General features: G+C 46.5%; 1 protein-coding gene across 1 annotated transcript in view; it reads left to right on the top strand.

Moving 5' to 3' along the window:
* Window positions 1-19,427, top strand: part of LOC124722688 — a 207,157-nt gene that overhangs the window by 137,400 nt on the left and 50,330 nt on the right. The window contains exon 2 of the mRNA XM_047247830.1: window positions 11,868-13,316. Coding sequence (XP_047103786.1) covers window positions 11,868-13,316 — 1,449 coding nt within the window. The remainder of the gene's footprint in view (window positions 1-11,867; window positions 13,317-19,427) is intronic.

The following is a 19,427-nucleotide window of genomic DNA, read 5'->3' as shown; positions in this document are numbered from 1 at the left end:
TGTGAAGAACCTAACGGGTGGCGTGTTTGTTGCTGTTAGAAGTACTTTAACTTGTCGCGAAATAGAAGTAGATTAGTGTTAGTAGAGTTAGTGTGGGTGGATGTCATTGTTGGCAACGGGATAAAACAATGATTGGATCCTTTTACCGACCTCCCAATTCAGATGATACAGTTGCTGAAAGGTTTAAAGAAAACTTAATTTACCCTCGATATGTTAGCGATATTACATGTGTAATTCCGGAGGTACGCATAAAATATCATCCGAAATTGTGCTAAACGCATTCTCTGAAAATTATTTCGAGCAGTTGTGCATTTTCAACTTCTCGCGGCGGAATAAATAGTCCATTAAATTTCGGGCATGCAGCGGCGCAAATAAAATTTCCACCACTGATATTTCGGCCGCGTATCGTCTGGGCATCCTCAGAGTGAGTCACGAGCCTGACGACAAGATTTTTTTTGTTTATTGTAATTTTAAAACCTTTACAGAAAGGTAGGCCGGCAGCAGCCTATCTATGCCGCTCTTCGGTCACAGAAAAAACAAACATGAAACAGGAAGACGTACAAACAAACATACATGGAGGATAAAAACAGGAGGCATACATATTAAAATAAATGAAGGCGTTCAAGGACGTACTGTTTATATAAAAACGTTCAGCACTGTACACAACGGAGACACACAGTTTCACACGTGAACGGAAGAGCACTGAAGGAGAAACACTAACTGACGGGAAGACAAACACTAGCGACGATCTCCAGCGCACTAAAAACATACTGTGCACACGAAAAAGCCAGGGGCCTGCCAGAGGAAAGAGGTGATGGTAGGAGGGAGTGGGTGGGGGAAGATGCCAGTGCGAGAGAAGAAGGGTGGGGGAGGGTAGAGGGTGGGGGTGGTGTGGAAGCCCAGGGTGGGGGAGGGAGGGAGGAGGGAGAGAAGGGAAAGTGGGAGTGCTGGAGGAAAAACACAGGAGGAGGAAGGGGAGGATCAAAGCTGGTAGGAGGGCTAGATGGAGAGGACGAGAGCATCATCAGGGAGTGGGAGTTGGCGGAAGCCACCTTGGGCAAGGGTATGGAGTGTGGAAAGCTGGAGAGTGGGTGGGATGGAGATGTACAGGTGCGGCAGTGGCTGGGGGTGGGAAAGGATGGGAGAGACAAGCGGGTGAGGGGATCAAGTTTACGGGAGGTGTAAAGGATCCGTATCCGTTCAAGGAAGAGGAGGAGGTGTGGGAAAGGAATTAAGTCGTAGAGGATCCACATGGGGGAAGGGAGGCGGATGCGATAGACGAGACGGAGCGCATGGTGTTCCAGGATTTGAAGGGACTTGTAGAAGGTAGGAGGGGCAAAGATCCAGGCAGGATGGGCATAACAGAGGATGTGGCGGATGAGGGATTTATAGGTGCGGAGGATTGTGGAGGGGTCCAGACCCCATGTGCGGCCAGAAAGGAGCTTGAGGAGGCGGAGTCGGGAGTATGCCTTGGCTTGGATCGTCCGGAGATGGGGGCTCCAGGAGAGACGACGGTCAAGGGTGACGCCAAGATACTTGAGGATGGGGGTGAGGTTAATAGGACAACCATATACGGTGAGGTAAAAATCAAGGAGGCGGAAGGAAGGGGTGGTTTTGCCTACAATGATCGCCTGGGTTTTGGAAGGATTGACCTTGAGCTGTCACTGGTTACACCAAGTGGTGAACCAGTGAAGATGGGATTGGAGAAGGTGCTGGGAGCGTTGTAGGTTGGGGGCGAGGGCAAGGTAGGCGGTGTCATCGAAGTATTGGAGAAGGTGTAAGGGGGGTGAAAGCGGTGGCATGTCCGCCGTGTAAAGAAGGTGGAGAAGAGGGGAGAGGACGGAACCTTGGGGCACAACAGCGGAGAGGTGGAAGGTGTAGGAATCCGTGTTATGGATGGTGGCATAGGAAGGACGGTGAGAAAGGAAGGAGGCGATCAGACGGACGTAGTTAAGAGGAAGGGCGAAGGTTTGGAGCTTGAAGAAGAGACCGGAATGCCAGACACGGTCGTAGGCGCGCTCAATATCGAGAGAGACGAAGATGGCGGAGCGACGGGAATTTAACTGTTCAGTGAGGTGGTGAGTGAGATGAAGGAGAAGGTCATCGGCAGAGAAGGACGGCCGAAAGCCACATTGGGTAGAGGGAAGGAGGCGCTACTGGTGGATGCGTCGGGTGAGGATGGAGACGACAAGCTGCCAAGCACGACCTTATATGCTCCACCGCGGCGGTACTGCGCATGCGGATTTTTTAAATCTTTCCGTCACTGTAATTCATCGAATGTCCTGTATCAATCCAATGTTCGGGCTCAGCTGACTTGTCTGGCTGTAATAAGCGTGTGTATCTTCGATGCTCCACACACCTCTCATGAACGGTGCGCATTGTTTGACCTATGTACGACCTCTCACAATTTCCGCAAGGAATCTGATATACACCCGCTTTACAAAGCTGTAAATCGACCTTCCCAGAGCCGAGTAAAGCTGCAATCTTCGTGGGGGGCCGGAAGATCACGTTAACACAGTGTTTCTCAAGAATACGGCCTATATTCGGGGAAAGAGCACCCACATAGGGCGAAAACGCGCTAGATCTGAAGGAATTACTATCTTCTTCCCCATCACATACCTGTATTCTAGGTTTTGCACTGAATGCTCTACGAATTTGTTGCAGAGAAAATCCATTCGATTTAAAAATGGTCTTGAGGTATGTGAGCTCTTCTTGCAAATTGTCTTTATCGAATGTACAGTGCGCCCTATGCCCTAAGGTCTTAAGGACACTTATGGTCTGTGAAGGGTGATGGCAGCTACTGGCATGAAGATATAGATTTGTGTGTGTTGCTTTCTGATACATGGCATGTACTAATGTCCCATCAACTTTACGGCGAACGACAACATCCAAAAAGGGGAGACATCCGTCTTTTTCTATTTCTGTAGTAAATTTGATGCTAGCATAGATGGAATTCAAATGCTCAAGAAATCGATGTAATTCATCCATCCCGTGCAACCATACCACAAATGTGTCGTCCACGTACCTCCAGAAGACCGTTGGTTTAAAACTTGCTGAGTCCAGGGCCTTGTCCTCGAAGTCTTCCATGAATAAATTAGCTACCAGAGGGGAGAGGGGGATTCCCATAGCAACGCCATCAATCTGCTCATAAAATTCACCATTAATGTGAACAGAGATAATGGCTTTAATTTGGACAAAGCATGGAATCCGGCTCTTGGGGTAATTAAACTGCAGAGAAGTCGTCATGGTGTCACCGCCGCCGATCATACATCGATAAGCGAATCGAATGTCTGTACGCGCATGTGTAAGCGTATTTCTTTGCCACCGACCAGCATCTGTGATCCGCATGCGCAGTACCGCCGCGGTGGAGCATATAAGGCCACGCTTGGCATCTTGTCGTCAGTCCTGTGACTCACTCTGAGGATGACCGGACGATACGCGGCCGAAATATAAGTGGAGGAAATTTTATTTGCGCGGCTGCATGCCCGAAATTTGATGAACGATTTCGAACAGTTAGTTCATGAGGCCACGCGAATAGTAAACGGTTGCGAAAACACACTTGACCTCTTAGCAGCAAATAATCCTAAGTTAATAACGAGCATCAAAACCGATACAGGGATTAGTGAACGCAGGGTTGTCGTAGCGAGATTGCATATTGTAATCCCCAAATCCTCCAAAAATAAATGAAAAATATACCTATTCAAAAAAGCAGATAAAAATTCACTTGACGCCTTCCTGAGAGACAATCTCCGCTCATTCCAAATATATAATATAAGTGTAGACCAGATGTGGCTTGAATTCAAAGAAATAGTTTCGGCAGCAATTGAGAGATTTATACCAAATAAATTAACAAACTACGGAGCTGATCCTCCTTGGTACACAAAACGGGTCAGAACACTGTTGCAGAAACAACGAAACAAACGTGCCAAATTTTAACGGACGCAAAATCCCCCAAGATTGGTGATCTTTTACAGAAGCTCAAAATTTAGCGCAGACTTCAATGCGAGATGCTTATAACAGTTTCCACGTCGAAACTTTGTCTCGAAACCTGGCAGAAAATCCAAAGAGATTCTGGTCGTATGTGAAGTATGTTAGCGGCAAGAAACAATCAGTGCCTTCTCTGCGCGATAACAATGGAGATACTATCGAAGACAGTGCGCCAAAGCAGAGTTACTAAACACAGAGTTTCGAAATGCCTTCACAACATAAGATGAAGTAAATATTCCAGAATTCGAATCGAGAACAGTTGCTAACGTGAGTAACGTAAAAGTAAATATCCTCGGAGTAGTGAAGCAACTTAAATCACTTAAATAAAAGCAAGTCTTCTGGTCCAGACTGTATACCAGTTAGGTTCCTTTCGGAGTATGCTGATGTATTAGCTCCATACTTAACAATCATATACAACCGTTTGCTCGACGAAAGATCCGTACCCAAAGACTGGAAACGGCCAGAGGTGGAGCCCCTCCACGCCCACACCGGCATGATGGCCAACACAAAAGGTCTACTGCCATCTCTGCATAAGGGTTAGTATTCACTAAAGTGAGGTGTCGCAGGATGTGGGTACTGCGATGTTTGCGTACGTCTGGTTAGGATTAACCATTAATACGCGCTCATCTGGAGATAGATTGGTCGAAATCTGACGAAGGGTAGCGGTTTGAAGGGCAGAGGAAAAAAAGTGCCAAGGCAAGAGCCAAGGGAAAAAAACCTCTGCGAAAGTTAGGTCGGGCGGCAAGAGCAGTAGCGGTTGTCTTGCTGCCTGCGATAGGTTGTGCAAGGATAGGCTTTGTTAGTAGTGGGTATCATGCATGTCGATACCTTGACGTTGTGCGTTTGTGCTGCTCGGCGGCTGGCGCTGGGTGCTGGTACAGAGTCCTCGTTCAGCGTCCTGCGACCTGCAACAGTTATGTTTGTTATCGGTCTTGTGTCCGATAGGTCATATACCGGAGGCACAGTGTGAGGGAGTGTTGGGAGATTGTTCGTGCGTCTGTGGGCGAGCTCGTCGGTGTCCCTGCTGTGGCCTGTTGGTCGGCTCTAATAGCAGCTGGTAGTTGCCAGTCAGTATTGCTGTTATGCAGGGGCTTACCGACGTTTGTCGCTGTTTGCGTATGTTAGTTTACCATAGGTGGTTATGCCCTAGCTAGCAGTGTCTTTGGTCGCTTGTGTTTCCACCTGTGGTTGTGATCGTAGTTTCCCAGAGTGAGGATGAAAGGATTGTTCGAGTGTCTCGAGTTCCTGTATAGTCGTGTAGCGTGTTTCTTGAATACTTCCTTGAGGGTATCAAGGCGGTATTCATGGTGAAGATCCACGGTGCGTGTGTAGCGTGGAGCATTGCTAATGATTCGTAGCACTTTGTTCTGTATGATCTGCAGGCGGCGCAGTCGTGTGGGAGCTGCATATCCCCAGACGGGAGCTGCGTACGTCATCAGAGGTCTAATCAGTGTAGTGTATAAGGACCTCGACACCCTCCTATTCAGTGTGCTTTCCTTGTTGAGCATTGGGTAGAGCTGTTTGAGCCTCGCGTGCGCTCGGTTGGCAACGTATTCGATGTGGTCCCCCCATGTAAGTTTCCGGTCCAGCCAGACACCAAGGTATCTGACTTTCTCTCGGAAACGTATTGGGCGTGTATGTAGTGTTATCGGTCTACAGTGTTGGTGTTTGCGCAGTAGTTTCGGTCTGCGTGTGAACAGAACTGCTTCGCACTTGTCGACGTTTACTTTAATACGCCATCGCTCCAGCCAAGGCTCAGCTGTTCTGAGTGCTGTCTGTATTCGTGAGTTGATGTTCGACGGTTTCCAGTCTTGCGCGAGGATGGCTGTGTCATCCGCGTAGACGGCTAACGTCGTGTTTCGTGTCGCTGGGTAGTCATTAATGTACAGGTTAAACAAGATGGGCCCCAGAATGCTTCCTTGGGGTACTCCAGCTTGGATACCGTGTTGTGTTGATTGTTTATCCTGCACGTTAGTGTTGAAACATCTGTTCGTGAGATATGAGTGTATGAGACGTACGAGTCCGTCTGGGAAACCAGCTTCGCTTAGTTTGCGTATGAGTCCGTTGTGCCAGAGACGATCGAAAGCCTTTTCGATGTCTAGGAACACGGCCCCTGTGGCTTTGTTCATGTTGTAGCCGTGTGTTATATGTTCGACTACGCGGAGGAGTTGTTGTGTTGTCGAGTGGTGATTCCTAAAGCCGAATTGCTCCGGTCTTAGGGTGTCGTTGGCGATGCAATGCCTAGTGATACGTTTTAGTATTACCTTCTCAACAATCTTGCTGAGCGAGCACAGCAGACTGATGGGACGGTAATTTTGTGGGAGGGAGTGGTCTTTCCCTGGCTTCCTGAACATCAGGACCTTGGCCGCCTTCCAAAAGTCAGGGAAGTGTTGGTGTGTCAGGATGGCATTCGTTAGGTGTGTGAGGTATTCTACGGCTTTATCCGTGAACTCCTGGAGGACACGGTTTTGAATGCCATCAGGCCCAGGGGCTTTTCTAGCGTTGGTGTGCTTGATAGCCCATGTGACTTCATTTGTGCTAGCACGTCTGATTACGTCGCGCGAGGGCTGGGCTACAAGTCGTGTAACCTCCTGGTCCGTTTCAAGTGTGAATGCTGGGTCTGAAGGAACCAGATTCGGCATGAAGGACGCTGCAAGTGTTGTGGCCATAAGCTCTGCCTTCTCCGTCGCGGAGTAGGCTGGGCCGTCTGGTCCTTGTAACGTGGGAATGTAATGTTTCTCCCTGGTGAAGTGTCTGGCCAGCTGCCACACGCCAGGACGTGTGGTATCCAGCCGAGCGAGTCTCTGTCCCCATTGTTCGTTTCTGAATGTTTGGATTTTATTCCGTATTATGCCCTGGAGTCTGTTGACGTGCAGTTTATAGAACGGACGCCTGGTACGCTGCCAGTATCTCCTGAGGCGGTTCCTCATTGAGATAAGGCCCAGGATTTCCTGGGGCAGGGCCGTCGAGTGTTGTCTTGGTGTTGTAAATGGAATGGCGTCAGTCATTGCGTCTTGGACGGCAGTTGTGAGAGCCTCCACAGCCTCATCGATTTGCTGTGTGTTGTTAATTTCGTGGGTGTCAGGAATGCGACTATCAAGCGTTTCCTTGAACAGTGTCCAGTTCGCACGTTTGTAGTTAAGCATCCTGCGTGGTTCAATGTCCTGCAGTGTCTCTTCCATGTGCAGTATTACAGGCATGTGGTCTGAGTCCAGATCGTTTTCAACCGTTAGGTTGAGTGTGCATGTGATGCCCTTTATGAGGGCTATGTCTAACACGTCTGGCCTATGTCGGGCCTGTGTAGGCACGAACGTCGGAACGTCCGGCCCAAGTATAATGTAGTTTCGGCCTAGTGCGTGTTCGTACAGTTTCTTGCCGTTGGAGGTTCGTATTCGTGAGTTCCAATCGGGGTGTTTTGCGTTGAGGTCTCCAGCGGCTATTACCCGCGGTGCCATGTTGAGTACTGTGCTGATATCGCGTGTTACTATGTTTTTAGGAGGATTGTATAGCGATACCAGTGTGGTGTTGGCTCCGTTGAACTTGACCCTAACGGCCGTAGCCTCCAGTCTTTCAAGTGCTGGGAGCTCGATGTTCGTGTGGTCTATGTCTCTGTGTATAATGATTGCCGTGCCGCCTCCCCTCCTGCCATCCGCTCGGTCGGTACGATAGACGCAATAACCTGGGAGGTTTAGTTGTTTGCGAGGCGTAAGCAGTGTTTCGTTCACAAGAGCGATTCGGATACCCTTTCGCTCCATGAACGCGGCCATCTCGGCTTTTTTGTTTGCGATCCCGTTGGCATTCCAAAACAGGATCTGTGTGACTGTGTTTAAGTCTGCGTTTCGGGGCTGGTGTGGTGTATTATCCATGTAGTAGTGTAAAGAGCGGTGTGATAGTGGCTTGGAAGCTAGTCCAGTTGAGCGTACCCGACATGAACTGCATAAAGAGTTGTGAGACACACCCCATAATCTTCGTGACTATTTCGGTGGTCGTGCGTCCGGGGAATAATGTTTCCATTATTCTCTGGAATGTTGTTGTGATGTTGGTCATGTCGGCCTGGGAGTTGTTGGTCGTGTTAGCGGCCGCTTGTTCCAGTGTTGGCGTTTGGTGAGGGCTGGCCTGCGAGTCGGTTGTTCGTGTGGCAGTTGTGGGCGGCTGTGTATTTTCTGAGGTGAGTGGGTGTGTTATGTGGGTTGTTGAGTTGGTGTCCGGGATGTGTTCGTGGGTGTTGGTGTTCTGTTGCCTGTGTAATTGTTGTGGTGCGGTCGTGTTCCTCGTGCTGCGGCTGTTTCTCCTTCTCCTCCTCCTCTGGCGCTGTGGTTGTCCCTGTGTGTGTGCGTTTTCTGTAGCCTGTGGTGGGCTGCAGTTCGCGATCTCAGGGGGTAGGGTGGTGTTGTTGCTTGTCTCGTGCGGTGTGCCCGGTGCGGGTGTGGTGTCATTTGTTGTGCATGTCTGTTGTGTGCCTGTTGCTGGGGGTGTTTGCTGAGCGTGTTCTGAGCTCTGGGGCTCCTCTGCCCGTCCCGCGCTGCTGGGGCTGCCAGCGACCGCTCCAGCGAAGGATAAACCACTTCTTACTGGGCGCGGGGGCGGTTTTGGAACTGTGATGGCGGTTGGTTTCGCATGTTTGGCGATTTTGCGCCTCAGAGCTGCTTTGTATGCAATGCACCCTCTGTAGTTTGCCGGATGGGCAGCACCACAGTTGGCGCACTTGCGAGGTGCTGTATTGGGGAGTTTGCAGCGTTGGGTTGTGTGACCGCCGGCGCAAATGCGGCAGCGGGGTGCGAGACCGCATCTGATACCCGCGTGCGCATAGCGCTGGCAGTTGTGGCATTGTTGGGGGGTGCGCGGCGTGTTGTACACCTCTACATTAACGACCATGTGAAGAAATAATTTTAACTTCAGCAGGTCGCGGGATTTGGCCGTGTCGGCCAGCTCCGCCATGTAGTTATGTGACGGTCTCGCTGTGCCGAACTCTGACATCCGGTTTACCCGAATGCACTCCCACCCGAGAGCAGAGAGTTCGTTGTGTACCGTGTCGGTCGGGGTTCGTGAGTCTATCCCCTTAATCACGTACTGTTGTGTTTTTTCCAAGACTGTCCTGTACGTGAAGTGTTCTACCTTCCTTTCTTTGAGAAAGTCCAGTAGATTCGTGTAGTCTGTCTTGTTCGCCACGTACAGTGCGGCGTGTTCCCCGGTGAGCTTGGAGTAGTATGTTGTGGGGCTGTGCTTATTGTTAAATTCTCTGTTTAGGAGACTTAGGTCTCCATAGTTGTGAATGATGACCGGTGGGAAGCCGGTCGCGGTGTTGTTAGTGTTCTGCGTAGCTGCGTGTATGTTTGTGGTTGCTGCAGTCGCAGGGTTGTTTGTGTTGGTCCCTGTGTTGTTATTGTTTGTTCGCGGCGTGGATGGTGTTGGCAGCAGCGCTTGGCCGTTGCCTCGTGAGTTTGTGGGCTCACTTGTTTGTGTAGTTGGCTGCTGTTTGCGCCTTGGGCCGACCTGCTGCCACGGCCCGTCTTCATCAGTGTTTATTGTGTCCTCTGTCGGCTCTGGAACCGGTTCCGTCGGTGCCTGGGCCGCCAGAGGTGAAATAGGGGGCATGTCCTTCTGTTGTTCAGCAGGTGCCTGTGTGTGTGGTGTGGGTGTTTCTGTTCGTGTGTTTTCGCTGCCCATCAGCTCTGCGATCAGCTCCAGCTGTTCCGCGATCTGCTGGTCCTTCAGGGCAACCTGCTCCTGGAAGGTGGACAGCGGGACGGAAATGATGGCGGGAGTAGCCGGCATTACCGCCTCTTGTGCTGCAGCTTTGCTGCGGGTGAGTGGCGGGGAAGCACAGGAAAGATCGGACATCTTCGCTGTTTCAGGAGTAATTATTTATTTGGATAGGGAAGGATGGAACACGACAATTTTGCGCTTTTTAAGGAGCGACAATAATGCTTTTTAGCGATAGGGCTGTGTATCCTGTTCCTACAGAAGAGGGGGGTCCCTACGACCTATCTGCGCGGAGTGCAATGCGCGGCGCAAGAGAGCGCGGGTTGAAGAGAGCGGCCTACAGTGCGCGGGGTTATCCGACGTGAACGGGCCCCTGACACTGAGATTACCCTACCAAAGAACGGGAGAGTCCCGCTGGGGAGGTTTGCAACCGAAGTTGCAGGAAGTGGAGCCGAAGCTCTAGCCACTTAGCGCCCGAAAGCGTTAACCAGCTTGCGCGGGTTCGTGCCGCTCAGAAGAGCGTCACTGGCAGCTACGCCAGTTGTAGCTTATTGGGGACCACTCCAAGGAAATTCAGATGTATTCTTTTTTGCCGGAAAGAGACCAGTATGGTGATCCTGTTACAGGCTGTTCATAGCGGTCACAAATTCAGGCAGAAAGAAGCGAGAGTGGCGCTTACGCCAAAGTACTCCAAAGTTAGCTGACACAACACTAAAATGCGTAAAATGCTCAAGCAATTGCAGAAATTAATAAATATTACAGACAGTCACAGTTCATTTTTACGAAGATATGGGAAAAAATGTGTACTCTGAACCCTGTATGCAAGCTAAGTACTATTGGCTTGCAATAGAAATACAGTCAAAGTGTTCTTAGACATGTCATGATAAAATCTGACCAACACTCAAGCGTCAGCTCACTGGTCAATTACTAGGTCGCTAGAGGGGCCACGTTGAAGAGTGTAACTTCGTCCACTCTGCAACATGCTGTAAAATTTAGATCAAGTGAGTTGGCTATAACTACTAAATCTGTGCTCAGGAAGCCACCATATAGTGTGTGCTGAAGGAAGGAAGCCACCATGTGGTGTGTGCCGAAGGGTACATTGTTATCTCTCCACTACACTGATCTAATGGTGAATGGTGCGAAGGAAGAATGGTTGTTGAAAAATCTCCGTACTAGTTCAAATCCCTCGTGCTTTTATGGCCTTTGCGCAAAATATTTGTAGATGGAAGCAATGTATTAGAGTGCAATACGCCTCTCTTGTACCATCTACACTGTAGTTTTAATTTGGTGAACATATCTTACTCAAGGGCTGCAGGTGACAAATTCATTGCCAGACTTCTATATCTACATTGGGGTGTACTCTGCTAGCCATCATATGGTGTGTGTCACGTACCTCTCCTTATTTTTATTCCATTTATGAAAAGTATGCAAGAAGAATGTCGATACCACTCTTCATACAATCAAATAAATATAATTTTCCACTAGTAGTCATTCTCTGAGATTACATTGTACAAAGTAACGTGTTTCTTGACTCCTATTGTGAAGTAGGTTGTCTCAGATGCATAATACTTTCTTTGTAGAATTTATTGCTGGTGCTCTCGCTATGATTAAACAAAATCATGACAACTGTTTTTGGAGTACAGACCAGTTATTTCGCATATTTGAACTAGAATCTATCAGTATATTTGGCGATTAAAATTGTTTTTGAATTCCTGGGAAACATTTATTGATCTCAGTTTTGTATCTGCGCAATGATGAAGTACTTATGATTACCAAGACTGAAGCAGTTTTGAAAAAGAGTATTAAGTACTTCATCCATCATTTTATCATATTCCATTTCATTACCACTTTCCTCTACCCCTGTCCTTCTCCATCCTCTCTCTCCGTCTCTCCCCCTTCCCTTCTGCTCTCCATCCCCTCACCAATCCAAATGTATGGTAACTGATAGTAGTACCGAATGTATCAGCATTGGAAACTGTTTATGATAATAAAATATGTTTATGTGTTAACATGTTCAAAAGCTGAATTAGACATGTGGCATTAGTCTTCATTATTGTCTCATACTTTCCCACCTTATTGGCTTATATATGTTGATTTAGTGCTAAAACGATTTCCTTTGTCAAAAATGCTGATTGTATTTGTAACTGCATTCTAACAAGTCTATGTTTTGTTTGCAGCGTTGCTGAAGAATATGAACAAGATGGGCCAGTTGAACACGAAAAGCTTGTTGAGCCGACTGAAAAAGACAAGCAGTATCAACAGGTCAAGTCAATAGAAAAAGAGAAGGTAGCTGAGCAGGATAACCAGAATGAAGAGCAAGAGAATATGGAATTTGAGCAGGAAATGGCATTTGAACATGAAATGGCATTTGAACCTGACATTGCATTTGAGCATGACATTGCATTTGAACACGACATTGCATTTGAACATGATATTGCATTTGAACATGACATTGCAGTTGAAACTGACATTGCAGTTGAACGTGACACTGCAGTTGCGCAGGAAATTGCAGCTGAAAAGCAAACTGAAGTTCAAAAGAAAATCGAAGTTGAAAAGGAAATTGAAGCTAAACAGAAAATTGCAGTTGATCAGGAAATTGCAGTTGAACAGGAAGTTGAAGTTGAACAGGAAGTTGAAGTTGAACAGGACTTTATAGTTGAACAGGAGGTTGAAGTTGAACGGGAAGTTGAAATGGAACAGGATGTTGTAATTGAACAGGTTGTTGAAGTCGGACAAGAAGTTGAAGTTGGACAGGAAGTTGAAGTTGGGCAGGAATTTGGAGTTGGACAGGAATTTGGAGTTGGAGAGGAATTGGGAGTTGGAGATGATTTGGGAGTTGGAGATGAATTGGGAGTTGGAGATGAATTGGGAGTTGGAGAGGAATTGGGAGTTGGAGAGGAATTGGGAGTTGGAGATGAATTGGGAGTTGGAGAGGAATTGGGAGTTGGAGAAGAATTTGGAGTTGGAGAGGAATTTGGAGTTGGAGAGGAATTTGGAGTTGGAGAGGAATTTGGAGTTGGAGAGGAATTCGGAGTTGGAGAGGGATTCGGAGTTGGAGAGGGATTCGGAGTTGGAGAGGAATTTGGAGAGGAATTTGAATTTGGAGTTGGAAAGGAATTAGGAGAGGAATTTGGGGTTGGAGAGGTATTTGGAATTGGACAGGAGTTTGGAGTTGGACAAGAAGATGGAGTTGAAAAGGAAGTAGGAGTTGAACAGGAAGTAGGAGTTGAACAGCAAGTTGGAGTCGAACGGCAAGTTGGAGTCGAACAGGAAGTTGGAGTCGAGCGGGAAGTCGGTGTCGAGCAGGAAGTCGGAGTCGAGCAGGAAGTTGCAGTCGAACAGGAAGTTGCAGTCGAACGGGAAGTTGCAGCCGAACAGGAAGTTGCAGTCGAAAGGGAAGTTACAGTTGAACAGCAAAAACAAGTTGAACAGAACAGCATACCACTACCTTTCGAATGTATGCATGGATCAGATGGGAACTGTGTGAAGTGCAGAGCTCTAGCTGCATTTTTGAAGCATCCAATAGATCCAAAACGTGACAGAATTGTTTTTGTAGTACCTAGGGAGCTTAATCCAGTTGTTGGTAGAGCAACAGTATGTCACAGGGCAATTTTCCGCAATTCAAGGTTGGTAGTTATGAATAAAACTGTGATCTTATTTTGTACTCAGCTAAAAAATATTGTATTGCTGCCATCCCAAGCTGCTTAAACTGCACAATTAAGACATCACTGGTTCAGTTACCTTACAAGTTTAGTTTTTATTGTATCTCTGGTGCTTGTTAGGCTGTTCCTTAATAGTCACATATATGAATTTTGTTAAATGTTCAAACAAATTTACAGTGCTTACCTTATGTAACGTTGATTGGGCACTGATATGCTAAAGAAATATGCAGAATACATGTCCTTGATTCCTGTTTGTTCCTAACATTTCTCTAAAAGTAATACCATATCTGCTGGAGATGGGTAATGTTCACTTCCTGTAGATAGTCCAGCCACATGTTTGGGAACCAGTTATATAATGGTTAATTCCCTTGTTCGCTGGATAAAAATGACAAATTCAAATTAAAAGTAAACTAATTAAATATTAACTAGCTACTTGCACTTCAGTGTAGTAGTTACAATGAAATTTGTAAATGTATGATTGCATTAGCAGCAGTTTTGATACTTTTCAACATGTTTTTCCTCACTTTTAATACTTCATCTGAGAAATTGTGGCTCATAATTTCTTTCTTTCCATCAGTGCTTCCTTCTGTTTCGTGAGATGTTCATTATTCTTTTCCTGGGTGCCTTTAATTATTTCAATTACATATTTTGCACTTACAGTACAAACAGTTGGCCCTAAGTTCAAATTTCTGTGTTTTAATTTTTTAAATTAGCTATTAGTTTAACATTTTAGTTAAATGCAAATCTGCATAGTGAGACTGGAAGCAGATGAACTTAATTCTTGATTTAATGGGATCTAACCTCTCAGTGAGCTACTGCTTCATTCTTTTAGTTATTGTCATCAACTGCTGGGCTAGTGCTCCTTTAACATCATACTAACGAAAACAATTTTACACTAAATGGGATATGTAGCACAGATGTTATAACATCATGTCCACATCTGGGAGGAATAGGTTCAAATCTTCAGCCATGGTTTTTCCAAATTCATTAAGCTGAATGCTAGAACCATTCCCTTTGTTTATCATTGTACTACCATAGTTGGAGTTTTGTTGCCAGTGGTATGTTACACTGTTATCTTCCTTCATTTTTAGGAGATTAACTTCAAATACTACACTGTTTTTGAATGTAAGAATCAGACAGATAACCCCAAATAGCTTAAACTAGAAGAATTGCAACCAGATCATTATGTAAAGCCACGTACAGAGTAACACATTACCTTTGTGTTCATTCTCTTTGTCAGTAATGCTATTGCTAATTACACTATATTTTCTCTTGATGTAAATTTATTGTACTGCTCTATTAATTTATTTTCAAGTTACAAGGGGTAACATATTTTAGAAACAAACCTTGGACACTTATGAAGTACTTTAGTAACTAAATATGGTCATTTAAAAAAACGTGCTTTTACAAAATTTAGCAAATTGTCAGACTTATTCATGTATTTATGTATTCACATGACTGGTTTTTATATACTCAGCCTCATTATACGTTGTTAATGGTTTATTATGTTGGATGGTAAAAAGAATTGGGTGAAGTGATGCAGTACCCTTTTTCCTCACCGTCAGAAAAACTTCATGTATTAAAGCAAGTTACACGACTTCTTGCTGTGTGCTTATAGAGGAATTCTGTACAACTTGGTTCGGTAGTTATAATCTCTATAACTTATGAAAATGGATATTTGTACAGGGTTGGACAAAAATATGGAAACACCAAAACCATAACACATTACCGTGCTTAATTCGGCATGGGAAACTCATTGGCTTTCCAAACAGCTTCTGTTCATCTTGAACTGTATTGTTTTCAAGGGAATATTATACTGTTTTTCCTGCAAAATAGTGCAAGTTCAGGTAACAATGATGGAGCTGGATAGTGATCAAGCACCATCCTCTCCAACGTATACCACAAAGGCTCAATAATATTGAGATCTCGTGACTGTGGTGGCCAGGGAAGATGCAACATGTCAGCCTCATCCTCACAAAACCAGTCCTTGATGATGCAAGCTGTGTGAAGAAGGGCCCTGTCATTGTGGAACACTGTATCAACAACAGGGAACAAACATCGTACCTTGGTATGAACGTGATTAGCCAGACTTGTTGCAGAAACCATGGCAGTCATGTAACCTTGCAGAGTAACGGTGAGGCCCACGGAATACCAAGATACAGGTACCCAAATCATCATCGAACCCACTGGCACTTGTATCACTGAAGAGTGGCTTTAGAATTCCAGCTTGCCCAGCAGTTCTGTGCTTATGGATCACCCTTTATGTTGTTTTGATATTGAAAGGCTTCAACTAGTGTGATGATCAGTTCTATAGTGACTTTTGCAGCTGTGGTTCCCTTATCTTTAATCACAATCCTCCTCAGTGGCTGTCTGTCATGATCATTCAACACACATTTTCATGCATGTTGTGATGTAGTGGATGATGTTCCTCTGCTTTCCCTGTATGTGGTATAAATATTCAATATTGTGCCTCCTAAACCACCCATCATAAGACCACCAACAATTTGGCCACATTCATATTCACTTAGCTATGACATAAGGCCCTCACAATTACACAGAACATGACTGAAACTTGCAACATATTGATGACATTTGTGGTCAAATACAATGGCACAACCCAGCTATCATCTGTATTTATGTTCAAGCATGCATTTCTCATAGTGTTTCTGTGTTTTTGTGCAACCCTGTATAGATAACATCTCTTCATAAACTAATGAACTGATTTCAACTAAAATCGTTTCACATATCACTTGCTATCTGGAAAGAAGCACAGTGGGAGTAAGAACCACTTACCTCTCAAAGGCATGGGGAGGGGGGCATGAAACAGAAGCGTAACACACTGCGTGCAAATATACAGACTATATTTATCCAATATTTGAGAATGAGAGCTCGTAGCAACTTTAAGCAAACTTTATACATAATTTCAAACCTTTACGAAGCTGTTTCTCACTGAAAACCCCCGCCCCCCCCCCCCCCCGACAAAAGAATAAAAGAAAAAAAAGTATGTCTGAAAGAACAGACACCACACATTCATATAATTTGATGGGACTAGCTGGGCAATAGATCCACTGTCTTCACTGCAGATGCACAAATATGTCAGACCTACTGTGGGAATCTCATAGAGCGAATGTGGAGGAAATGGGCAGGGACTGTGGATAGGTGACACTCAATGGGAATATGGATCGGCCATGAGGTGTGGTGAGATAGTCTGCGTAGTTGTGGTGATGCTGTGTCCCAGATGGTGCAGTGGTTAATGCATGTGCATAGTAAGCAGGAGATCCTGGATCCGAATCCTGGTCTGGTCAACATTTTCACTTGAAACGTCCTGGCAGATTAAAACTGTGTGCCGGACCAAGACTCAAACTCGGGACCTTTGCCTTTCGTGGGCAAGTGCTCTACCAACTGAGCTACCCAAGCACGACTCACAACTTCACTTCTGCCAGTACCTCGTCTCCTACCTTCCAAACTTTACAGAAGCTCTCCTGTGAACCTAGCAGAACTAGCACTCCTGAAAGAAAGGATATTGCGGAGACATGGCTTAGCCACAGCCTGGGGGAAGGTTCTAGAATGAAATTTTCACTCTACAGCGGAGTGTGCTCTGATATGAAACTTCCTGGCAGATTAAAACTGTGTGCCAGACCGAGACTCGAACTCGGGACCTTTACCTTTCGCAGGCAAGTGCTCTACCAACTGAGCTACCCCAGCACGACTCATGCCCCGTCCTCACAGCTTCATTTCTGGCAGTACCTCGTCTCCTACCTTCCAAACTTTACAGAAGCTCTCCTGCGAACCTAGCAGAACTAGCACTCCTGAAAGAAAGGATATTGCTGAGACATGGCTTAGCCACAGCCTGGGGGATGTTTCTAGAATGAAATTTTCACTCTACAGCAGAGTGTGCTCTGATATGAAACTTCCTGGCAGATTAAAACTGTGTGCTGGACCGAGACTCGAACTCGGGACCTTAGCGTTTCGTGGGCAAGTGCTCTACCAACTGAGCTACCCAAGCACGACTCACGCCCCGTCCTCACAGGTTCACTTCTGCCAGTACCTCGTTTCCTACCTTCCAAACTTTACGGAAGCTCTCCTCCCCCTGACTGTTGCTAAGCCATGTCTCCACAATATCCTTTCTTTCAGGAGTGCTAGTTCTGCTAGGTTCACAGGAGAGCTTCTGTAAAGTTTGGAAGGTAGGAGACGAGGTACTGGCAGAAGTGAAGCTGTGAGGATGGGGTGTGAGTCATGCTTGGGTAGCTCAGTTGGTAGAGCACTTGCCTGCGAAAGGTAAAGGTCCCGAGTTCGAGTCTCAATCTGGCACACAGTTTTAACCTGCCAGGAAGTTTCATATCAGCGCACGCTCTGCTGTAGCATGAAAATTTCATTCTAGTAACATTTTCACTTGTCACTGCTGATTCTGCATAATGTCCCAATACAGCTGACAGCAGTGATCCCCTCCCTTTCCTTACCTTTCTTCCCCTCTCCACCGTCAATTTATATATAATGCTACAATTTCGCTATTCATGCAGTAAAACTGCTGCATCAGGCATAAGATTTCAGTTTATTACTTCTTTACTACTATCTATATTTGCAACACATTTTGCCACCACTGAATGTACCTGCAAGATTATGTAATTATGAGACACATAGTTCAGGAGATATGACATCATAAACACGAGATGTGTGAAAAACTAGGTTTTCTTAAAATAGAGTGCAAATTATCGAGAATAGACTCATCCAGTGTTTGATAATAAGAGCACTTAGTGACTTACAGCAAACTTGAAACACAATTTCACACCTTTTTAAACTTCTTCTTGCTTACATAAAGTCTAATGTTTAACACCTACATTTCCTCCTCCCTCCTCTCTGTTCATATCCTCCTCCCCTGTACATCTCCTGGCTTGATCTTAGGTTCTGAAAGACGCTGACAAAATTACTGGCTCACTGCAGAGCTCATTCTCATGACCTGGACAGCACAAATGAGAGACTTATTGCATGTCATACTTTTAAAAGTAACGGATAGAGAGAAGGGTGAGGATGAGGTAGATGGATTTGGTGGCAAGGGTGGGGGTGAGGAGGAGGAGAGGGTGGGCAGTGAGAGGAAGGACAAAGAGATAGATTAGGAGAAGATTGGAATAAATAAATGCCCAGCAATGCCTGGTATCTCAGCTGGTTAATTGTGTAAGGGTAATTTTGTATCCTGCCTGGAAGGCGGCGTATGGGTCTGCTCCTGTAACTGAATGGTAGGCCAAATATAGGAAGTGAGAAGGAGCAGGAAATGGTGAAATGCTTCGGGACTGCGTATGGGTTATAACTCTTTTACCTAACTTTGCATACAGATGAGCATGTAGGTGCCAAGCCATTCATCAAGTTACAAAGGCAAAATCTGTAGTGGCTCGCCCACTAGGAAATAGAAACAATGTTGCCTGGTCATCTACTCGGAATCAAATGGGCTGAATCTGGAGCGGCGCTCATAGAGCTGCACAGCGCTGGCTAGAGGGCGCTGTCACCTGTGTCAGTGTCGTAGTGCCAACCTACGAATGTGCGCCTACGCCGTGGCATCATAGCTATTGATACCACATCCCTCCCTCCTGAGATGATGCAGCGTCATTGAGTATGGCTTCCGACGGCCGGTGGAGGGACCCAGAGGTAGTGTAACTGAGGCGGCGGACAGCGGAACTGCTGGGCCATGCTGCCTACCCACGACTCCGAATTGCTCACGAGGGGGCGAGGAAAACGCCCCTTGGAAAACCTGCCCAGGCCGTGCACCGCCACTGAATAGGCTCAGATGAGGAGGTGGAGCAACGGCCTCCATGGGTGACGACGGCAGCGGCGTCGTGATGGCAGTGTCAGTGTCAGCGTCCATCGGTTCCGGCACTGTGGAGGAATATGGCAACGGTCGCGGCCCGAGGTGGGGCTGTGGTGGCAGTGAGAGGTGCCCTTCTGGTGCAGGTGACCGGACCGGCAGTGGTGACAACGGCAGGAGCACTCACGGCGGAGGCGCGAATGATGGAGGCGCCGTCGGTGGAGTCTTGGGCTCAGGCAGTGGAAGCCACGAAGCCTCCAATTCTGCCAAAAAACAAC

This window comes from Schistocerca piceifrons, chromosome X, assembly GCF_021461385.2.
Source record: "Schistocerca piceifrons isolate TAMUIC-IGC-003096 chromosome X, iqSchPice1.1, whole genome shotgun sequence".
In the NCBI taxonomy this organism is placed as follows: domain Eukaryota; kingdom Metazoa; phylum Arthropoda; class Insecta; order Orthoptera; family Acrididae; genus Schistocerca; species Schistocerca piceifrons.
Note: the sequence above shows the minus strand (reverse complement) of the source record. Positions and strands in the feature narration are given on the sequence as shown.